We start from the raw sequence: 9,998 nt of genomic DNA, 5'->3' as shown, positions 1-9,998 counted from the left end.
GGGGGGGGGGGGGGGCAGTGGGGAGGGGTAGATTTATTCACTATTTCACAGGCTTGTAATGTGCATCACATGAAATGAAGAAACAAACAAAATTGGGTATATACCTCAAGAACCAAAGTAGTAACCATCACAGTACAAACATTGCCATCAATGTTGACTTTATGACGTTGAACTTGCTCAAGCAATTGCTGGATGCACTCAGAAGCATTGAAACCATCCGCTTCTGGAGTAGCCCAGAAACTGAATGCCTTCTCCACCTCCTGTTGAAAAAAAAAAAAATGCTAATATCACATAGATAGCCAAAAAGGAATTGCTACTTCTTTTGCACTGGTAAGTCACCTTCCTCACAACGTCAACTCTCCATGGGTGATTTCTCAACTCAATTTTGCAGCTCACATGCTAAATCACACCCCCACCCCTTCTTTTTTTTTTTTTTACTTCAGATTTCGTGGATGGCATACAAGCATAGTTCAACATTCGACTATTTATTTCAGTTTCGACCCTAGTTGAAACGAAACCCCACCACCAACTTGTCAGGTTTACAAGTTTTTGGTCGAAATTTTAGCGAAATGACTAGAATGGTTGAAAATTTGCTCAAAATGGTCCAAATTGTGTACTGCTTTCCATGTTTATGGTTCTTCATTCTTGTTGCATATTTCACTTATTTTTATTGAATGTTATAGGTTATAAGACTAAATTATTGGTAGAATAGGCAATATAAGGGAACGTATACAATAGAATCCGACACACACTAGCAACCTAGAGTCCAAACCAAACTCCCACTTTGGTGTTTTTTTCCAATTTAATGATTCAAATATGCATCAACATGCTTAAATAGGTACTACACAAAGTTTAGAGCAAAATTTCATCATTTGCCAACTGAAATGACCATTTCAAGTTGACCAGAAAAATGAACCAAATTTAAAACCCACTTCACATATTACTAGGTACTAGAAGAAGTTTTAGAGCACAATTCCATCATTTGACTGCCGAAATGGCCATTTCAAGTTGAGCCGCGAAATGGACCAAATTTAGAACCCATTTCACATATTACAATGGCATAATCCTGGTTGAAACCGACATTTTTGTTGAACCTAGTATACGGAGAAGGATTACTTTGAAGATCCCATTGTACTTGGATTTAGCTGTGCAACTTGAGTGGGCCTCGGTTGAGAAAGTGATCAATTTTGAACCACAATGAGCCTAAGCCTGGCCTGATATCACTGAAATTAAACCCAAATTCACCCTGAGTAACACCCCTAGTTGGATTTTTTTTGAGTTCAAGATAAATGAAGAAAATCTTATTGCTTCAAGCCTACAACTTAAATGCTTACAAGTAGAAATTAATGGGTCAACCATATCTTATATTCAGACTCTGAATTCTTCTAATTGACAATTATTTATAGCCCATCCTATGTTATAATCTAGTACAACAGTATGGTTACTATATTGTGGCCAAGTAGTGATCACGGATTTAAACCAGGAAAACAGCCTCACCACGAAGCAGGGAAAGGCTGCATACATTATGACCCTCCCCAGACCACACAGTGGAGGAAGCCTCATCCACTAGGTACGCCCTTAGAGGGTGAAGTCAGCGGACCTCGGCACAGCAATCTTAGAATCTAGTCCCCACACCACCCCCCCCCCCCCCCCCCCCCCCCCAAAAAAGTGTAGAAAAAGTGTAAGTAATAGGAGTAACTAAAGAGGAACTAATACTTCAAAAAGATGGTGTCTTACTTGGAAAAACAAATTCAACTCGTGGGAGTTCTTCATGCCTGATTTCCCCTTTTCCTTTTTAAGTTTCAAGCTATTAGCTTGGTTATTTCTATCACCCTTTGCTGCATTTCTTTCTCCTTTTTGATAGAATAAATATAGAAGACCCTTATACCGCTCCACTAAATGTTTCTGTTTAATTAGGCTTATTTTCAAAGCTCAAACCTGTGTTTAGTATAATTTTGCCACTGCTTGAGAACTTAATCAGTTACCTTTCCCAAGACCAAGATTGTGCACTTCCAGACTGTATTGGGAAAGCTACAACTAGTATATCAATAGGGTGTTGGTCTCTGATGGGATTACCATGTCAGAAAAGTTGATTCAGAATTTATTTTGAATCTATTTCTTAAGTTCACAACTTAATTGGAAAGTTATCAACCACTCAAAGGAGTATCTAAAATAAAAAAGGGTGCCATATTAGGATTAGGAGTGTTAAGACTCGTTTTTCTTTTCCTAAAGGTAGGAATTCAAGAAAGGCTCCACAAACACACAATATACAATTAAAATTCAGGATTTTGGTTATGGAATATAACTATAAGCATGCCTACAGGTATTCTACTAGATGGGCAGTGGTCATTCCACTGCTGTTAACGGTAAACTATTAGCTTAGGTTAACGGTTTTGTTTTCCAGTTCTTTGAAGTTCTAAGTTCCTTCTCTCGAGATTTCCAGACAGTCTATCCAAATTGAGTAGAACCTTGGGCAATTGCAGAAGTTTTTCTACTGTTCTTAACCTGCTGTTGAGAGGATTACTGAAATCTTTAATACTTTCAAGAACTCTTTATAACTACTTCAACCTGGTTCTTTTAATTTGTTCATTTATCTTCTAATCAATTTCCTTGAATTTTCTCCCCTGAATTCTTGATTTAGTCTTTTTTATCTAAATTTTCTTATTTCAAAATCTTTGTTTCTATTTCCATATTCTCAACTGCCAACGCAATTTGGAATGGCATGATATTGCCAAAATAGCTGAACTTAGATGATGAAGCTTCGATTCTTTGGGGACCATATTTCCAAATTAGAGAATTCTTATATCAAGTTTTACTAAAAGGAACTTAAATACGGATTGATGCTCTAATAAATTTAGGTTCGCCTGAATCAAAAATTCTTTTCATTATTGTTACATCATACTGAATTCTCATTGGACTTCAAGATCTCAAGCAATATTTGGAAACAGTATCTTGTTCACATGAACAACTTCAAGAAAGTTATGAGAATATGGGTACTATACTCAAGAGAGAGAAGAAAAGAAGGGGGGAATCTATGAAAACAACACGGCAAAGGAAATAAATCAATCTTGTGTTTAAAAAATTCAACAAAGACAACCAAAGAATCAAAGAACATTGAAAAACACATATTATGCAGAAATATTTGATGTAAAGACAATGTGAAGTCATGTGCCTTAATTTCATATTTCCAGATTAGCTTAAACACTATTGCTTACTATCTTCCTATCGCAAGTATTCTCTAAGGTTACTTCACTGGATCATTGTGAGAGTGCCTTGTTGATTATTTACAGAACAGAACTCATGGCCAAGTTTCTCCCAATCAAAGGGGTAGATGCAAGAGCATTTCAAGGATTCAAACAATGATGTTTCTCCCTCAGAAAGTCCATACAATCTGATAAGAATCTTGAGCAAGCCTGGAAGTTTATCTGCTATTCTCCGATTCTCTTAGAAGATTCTTTATTTTCTGATCAATTTCCCAAAATTTCTCCCTCGCTACCCAACATCTCAAGTTTTTGATCCTTCGCCTTTTGGACTTTCTATTAGTAGTCTTTATCACCATTCCCATATTCTCTATCACTAATTTAAATCTCTAAGAGTGTCATCATCTACCAAAATAGTAAAACTGATGCAACTGGAAGTGAAAAATGATGCCTGTTTTGATGTTGTGGTTACAGGCTTTGGTTTTTGATAGGTTTACTTGCAAGGGCCTAATGGGTCAAATATACAGTCCCGATAATGAGTATTGGGCATTGGGAAGAGCATCAATTCAATTTACCTTTTTTAAGTCTTGGGGACATGTATCTGTTTTAAGAATGCCTAGTTTCTATTTTTCAGATGAGTCTTAATGTTGGGCCAGAAAGGATTTTTCAGGAGTTTTATTTTCTTTACGTATATCTTACGGATACATTTTAACCCCAACAGTCCTACAAATACATTTTCTTTACATACATCTAATACTCATCTATTTTTCAGATGAGTCTTAAAGCTGGGTTAAAAAGTATTTTTCCGGAGTTTCCATTTTCTTTACATACATCTTATGAATACTGTATACTCCCATAACAGTACCTGGTTTAATATCCTTCCTCTAACTTCTTCAGTTTCTTAACATCAATTAGTTCTAAGCTTTCTACATTTCTTGTAATTCAGTCCTAGAAATCTAAATCCCTAGGCTGTCCTCAATCAAAAACTTTCCTAAGTTTTATAAGTTAAGATTCGAACTTTTTTTTTAGGCCAGTATTCACAAGGATGGGATCTTAATAACATCCTAGCATTAGGAAGTATTTCAGATCTAATAAAGAGATCTGGTATATAACTTTGGTCTAGGAATAAATGACAGATTTGCAAAACCTTTGTTGAAGGGAATTACAAAGAACAATGTGTTTATTAGAATTCAGTCCACTAACAATGCTATGTATATCTTTTACCTCAATGAAGGCCTCAGGATTCGGGCAGCTCTGCTGTTTTGACAATCTCAGTGTGGACTCCGCAGCAATGCGGCCATCTTGAAGGGCAACAGCCTTAAAGAACTCCAGTAAATTCTCTCGATCACTCTTACAAAGCTCAGTAGTCATGCCTACATCAAGGAAAATGACATGAGGCTTGGGCTTGAGCGAAGATTTGCTATGGGCCACCCTGACAAGGATATTTCCAGGATGCATGTCTGCATGGAGAAAATTGTCCACCTGAAAAGAATATGATACCTCAAACACTTCAATTCCAGCACTCTTATCTGAACGACTCATTTAATTGTCTAGCGGAAAAACAATTACCATCACGCAAACTTGCTACGCTAATTGCGAGGATTTGGAATTCAAATATCATAAATTGAGATATTAGTGCCAGTGGACAGCTATGACATCAAGTATACAGCTACCCAAGGATGACAGAATGCAAGACACCAAAAGTGACATAAGAATAACCTAGATCGAAGGTCACATGTAGTTCTACAAACACTTAAATCAGATTGACACCATAATTTTCTGTGTCATTGTCTAGTTCATATGATCTATATTTTGAAATGGTGACCTCAGCCTCCACATTGCAAAATTATAAGTGCCATCAACCCAAGCTTGGCAAGGTAACCATCTAGATGATAAAGAAGCATTATATTTATCTGATTGGAGTGAGAACATTTCCTCAATGTTGTGAAGCTCTTCCCATGCAGCTCATTTAACTCAAGGACTTTTTAATTCAAGATGGATAACATTTGCACTTTTGGGAAAGCATAGAAAAATGGATGTTGAACCTCTAATTCGCCACCCTAGCCAATGGGATTCAATACAATGCAGGAGGGATAGTTGCAAAGATTTTAAAGAAGTGGGTTATTGGTCTGGGCATGGCTAATAGTGGGGTGATTGATTTTGGGGCCTCATTAGTAATTTCCTTAAAACACGTAAGAAAGGTCAGGTAATTAGTACTGGTAAGCAGTTTCTAGTAGTTTGAGTAAGACGGTGGTAAGTATGGTTTCTAATTTCTAGCTACTGATTTTCTTGTATCATTAGTTTCCAAATCCCATTTTTAGGATAATGTAAGGAGTATATACATACATATTTTATATAAACCACTAACACTGATTAATTTGATCACACCCAATGCTACTGATGTCTTACAGTATCCACAAAAAAATTGAATAGTTGAAAACCCAATTAATCATTAGATTAAACAGAGAAAGGAGAGAGAAAAAGAACTACCATTAAAAAAAAAAAAAAAAACTAAAACGTAAGAGATTGTACCAGAAGCATCTTCAGAAGTGCATGAACCCCAATGCGGGCAAGTGCACTTTTAATATTGTTATTTCCTTCAAGCTTATCAACATAGTAGGAAACGCTTTCTCCTTTCTCGAAAGTTTCCACCAGGACAGCAGGATGAACAAGTGGATACAAAGGCTTAGGAAAGGACACGTCTTTTGATCTTTGGAAATTGTAAATAAACCGACTCAAATGAGCAGCTTCCCTTGCAAGATCAACTTGAGACATCATGAAAACAGCAAATTGCTGGACACTTTGATCCAACCTCAACCACTTCAAGGTAGGGATGAAATTTGATATTTTGGCAATCACATTAATAATCGCAAAATCCCTCCTAATTATTTCACCAACTCCAGGATGTCTAACTTTCACAGCAACTACAATGGGCTTGACCTTTTGACCAGGGTACCGAAATCTCAAAGAAGCTCGATGCACTTGGGCAATACTTCCAGATGCTACAGGTTCTTCTTCAAAATTTTCAAAAATTTCAGGAAGCTTGCGGCCAAATGCTTTCTCAATAGTCCTCTTTGTGTAGGCAAAGGTATGTGGTGGTGCTTTTGCGTGAAGCTTCGTAAGCTCAGTACATAGATCCTTAGGGAAGAGATCTGGTCTGGTGGCTGCCCACTGACCCCACTTTATGAATGCTGGGCCTGCTATTTCTAGTGTACGATGGACAAGGTGAAGCCATGTTTTCCTAATACAACCATTGAAACAATCTACAAATGGAGCCATTGTCATTGCAGGAGAAAACAAAATTGCCAAATATATAAATCTCAAAAACAAAATAGCACCCTCCAAGACTGAGAACACAACCGACGTCAGATAAACATGTCCATCCCGTGCATGCATGTATAGATTGTTCCCTTTAGGGAAGTACTCAGCATCTGCCCAAGTTCTTTGAGTCCATGCAACCTCTCCTATAATAAAGGCAAAAATGCTAGGAGCAACCAGGTGTGATCTGGCCAATGCCAAGCTGACGGCACAAGCGATCCTACTTATTGGTGGGAACGGTGAGCCTCCATATGAACATATATGCGAAAGCCTTTTCCAAGCTACTTGGGCATGATGTGTCACATAATCACTTGCTGAGAAAAAAGTGAGGTTCTTGGAATATACAGCCTTGTATAAATTCTCCCTCACTTTGTATAATCTAATTGATGCATGTCCTTGACTTGAAAAACTACGGGATGAATATGACCTGCTCATGGAGGAAGTTAGAGCGAGGGTGAAAAGTATTGCATTCTTCTTTACTTCTGCAAAGCTGTTCCTCTGGTTTACGAGAAGAAAACGTGTGATTGTGTGAATGTTTCCAAATGAAAGAAACCTACACTTCCAACAGAAAAACATATTACTCTTTCACCAAGAAAAATGATATCTAGTTAAGAAGTAAAAATTAATTAATTTTGAGCTACATGAGCTGGAACCAGTAAACAGATTGATTGATTTTTTATTTTATTTTTATTTTTTTTTAAGCAAACACGATTCCACATCTCCTGTCCGGTTGAATAAGGAACCTCTTAACTTCCGTGAACAATTCAATTACATTTCAGATTTAGGAATCCGGTCAAAAATGTATCCCAATAACCCAAGTGCAGGCATTCACAGTGGAAGTGAGAAAATTATAAAACATCAAAACAACACGACAACGAGATAAAACTGTAGTTCCTGGTTAAAATTACCTCAACAGAAACTTTAATTTAAAGAAGTTGAAGAACTAGAACAAAATCTGTGTCAAAACAGCACAAACAGAGTCCGATCCAGAAGATCTTCGAACAAACGTTAATCGAACATATCAAATTCAACTCAAGAAACAGGATGGAATACAAAGCCAACACAACAGTGCTCCAGTCCAAACCCTAACTAAAAAGTATCCAAACACGACCATTGGAATTACCAAACTGCGATCAACACGAGAAATTAGAACTTGAAATCCCTAACGTTGAAAGAAAAGAAAGAGGGAACATGGGGTAAGGGAGAGAAGAAACCAAAACCCTATCACGCAAACAAGAAGGAAACAAATTTAGAGAAAAATGAAGAAACGTGAATTTCTCAGAGCTTTCACAACCAAATACCAACCTTGACATGATGAATGCTATCAGTTGGAGCTGTTCTAACTATAATACACAGGTGAGGTATTCCCGCCGGCATTGTCACCCGTTGGCGCAAAAAAAGATCGTCGTCATCTCAGCCATTGCCATCGTCGTTGTTGGTAGCCATCAAGTTTCGATGTGGCCAATTGTTCACAAATCCCAACTGGTTCGCCGCTTACTATTTCAACTAATGACCTTTCCCCACTTCTTTCTCAACACCTTTTCCTGCTACTGCTTACAGTTCTGTTTCGTTTTCCGCCGATGTTGCAACACGCCGGTGGCCGGCCCTTTGGAGAAGGGGAGGTTTGGGTCTTGTGGCGAATGAGATATCCTACCACGTAACATTCCAAGTTTGTTTTCATATACTGGAACCGGATTCCGGACAGAGGAGGCGAGGCCTGGCAAGAACTCCGCCCTCTGTCTTGTGAGGCCCTTGATATCTGCCACGTGCTAATTCTGTTGAGGTCAAATTTTCAATCCAAAATTTGGAAAATTTAACTCTGTCCTGGGCGGCGCTGGGTTTGGTAACGCCTTCGTCCGTCTATTTTAGGGATGTAAAGGATTGGTCAGTGATGGAATTCGAATCAGATGTGTTTGAATTCACATATTTCTTGATCGGATTTAGATACCCTTAAATGAATATGGACGTAGATCGAATTTGAATTTTTAATTATCTGTTTACTCTTTGACTTGTGTGGTTCAAATTCCAAATATTTCTCCTCAATGAATATGATTTGTTCTTAGTCCACATTTCTAAGTTGTTTCAACTCTTTTCTTCATTATCTAGAATTTGATTATACTTCAAGAATTTTCAAAATCATTAATTGATTATTTACTCGGATTGAATTATTATTTTTGATAATTTATATTTCATTCTTGATACTCTTTAATCAAAAATGAATACCCCTAAATGAATAGGAATGCGAATTTGAATTTGGATTTCGACTATCCATTTAAGTCCATGTGTCTATTCCTCCTCACATTATAAAATGACATATTGACCCTCTTGTCTAGCCAAAAAAAAAAAAAAAAAACATATTTGCCCTCTGTTATGAAAAAAGAGAGACAAGACTTCGGGACCTTATTTTTCTTTTTTTCTTTTTTTGAAAATTTAAAAAATATAAGAGTGAATTTTCCTACAACCATAGTGGAGGAAAAGTATAACCATCAATGGTTGCTCTCCTTCGATAATATAACCCAATGTTCTCTTACATCTATTACACCATCCAAGCCCATCAATTATTTATGTAGTAAGCTTTATGAACTTCCCATACGATGTTTATAAATGGTCAGTCCTTTTTTCTTTTTTTTTTTTTGAATAATATCTATTTCTACCAGATGTGAGGTTTGAAATTTAGTAAAGAGATGGACCCAAAGATCCTCTAGATGTCAAGTCTTACCTTCAATTAAAGTTGCCCAAGTGGTAAAATTAAGTTTTTCAATTATTTGGGACGATCAATAGTAGACTATCAAAAAGGTCCATGACAATAAATGGGAAAGACACATGATTGTATTTAAGTACGAAAAATTCAAACCATTCTTTAGATAATTAATATTTAGAATTACCACATCATCAATCCACATGGCATCATAGTTTTAGATAATAGATTAGATTTGTATTGGCTGAGATCGATCCACAATCCTTTATCGGTTCAATTCTAATCCATGATAAAAGTATAAGAGTAAAATGATCCAGACTACTAAATTTTATAAGATAGGTAAATTTGTCACAACTCAAGTTTTAAAACCTTGCATGGCAGAGCTAAGATGGATTACTCAGATGTTCTATGGACATGACCATTCTACAAAATAATGTCGTTCTTACTATTAACTTCATGGATTTGTGTATTTGTATAGAATGATACGTATCGGTATCATTGGTACAATATCAATATTGATCGGTGATATCGACTAATACAATGTCTTTTCTTGAAATTTTGTCTAATCTTAGCCTGAACAGCTGAATACCATATCAATACGGACGCATTTTTTTATAGCCAGTGATCGATATAGCTTGTGATACTAATACCTATTAATTTCATTAGTTTTTTTTTTTGGTAGGATTTGATTAGCTTTTAGATCCTTATGTTGGTCTGCAAATTTGTCAAAATTGTCAAAATTGTCTATAAGTCAGTCATAAAAAAGATGGGGGGGGGGGGGA

General features: G+C 36.6%; 1 protein-coding gene across 4 annotated transcripts in view; it reads right to left on the bottom strand.

Annotated features, from left to right (window-relative positions):
- LOC122093840 (uncharacterized aarF domain-containing protein kinase 2-like) overlaps positions 1–8,323 on the bottom strand; it is a 14,155-nt gene extending 5,832 nt beyond the window's left edge. For 2 of the 4 annotated variants that reach the window (XM_042664368.1, XM_042664370.1), the window contains exons 1-4: positions 7,824–8,322; positions 5,733–7,071; positions 4,425–4,682; positions 105–260 (exon numbers count right to left, since the gene is read on the bottom strand). In XM_042664368.1, coding sequence (XP_042520302.1) covers positions 105–260; positions 4,425–4,682; positions 5,733–7,071; positions 7,824–7,831 — 1,761 coding nt within the window. In that variant the 5' untranslated portion in view covers positions 7,832–8,322. Of the gene's footprint in view, positions 1–104; positions 261–4,424; positions 4,683–5,732; positions 7,072–7,823 lie in introns of all 4 variants that reach the window. The other 2 variants (XM_042664369.1, XM_042664367.1) reach the window with 2 other exon arrangements.
- Between the last annotated feature and the right edge of the window lie 1,675 nt (positions 8,324–9,998).

The sequence above is a fragment of the Macadamia integrifolia genome, chromosome 11 (genome assembly GCF_013358625.1).
Source record: "Macadamia integrifolia cultivar HAES 741 chromosome 11, SCU_Mint_v3, whole genome shotgun sequence".
In the NCBI taxonomy this organism is placed as follows: Eukaryota; Viridiplantae; Streptophyta; class Magnoliopsida; order Proteales; family Proteaceae; genus Macadamia; species Macadamia integrifolia.
Note: the sequence above shows the minus strand (reverse complement) of the source record. Positions and strands in the feature narration are given on the sequence as shown.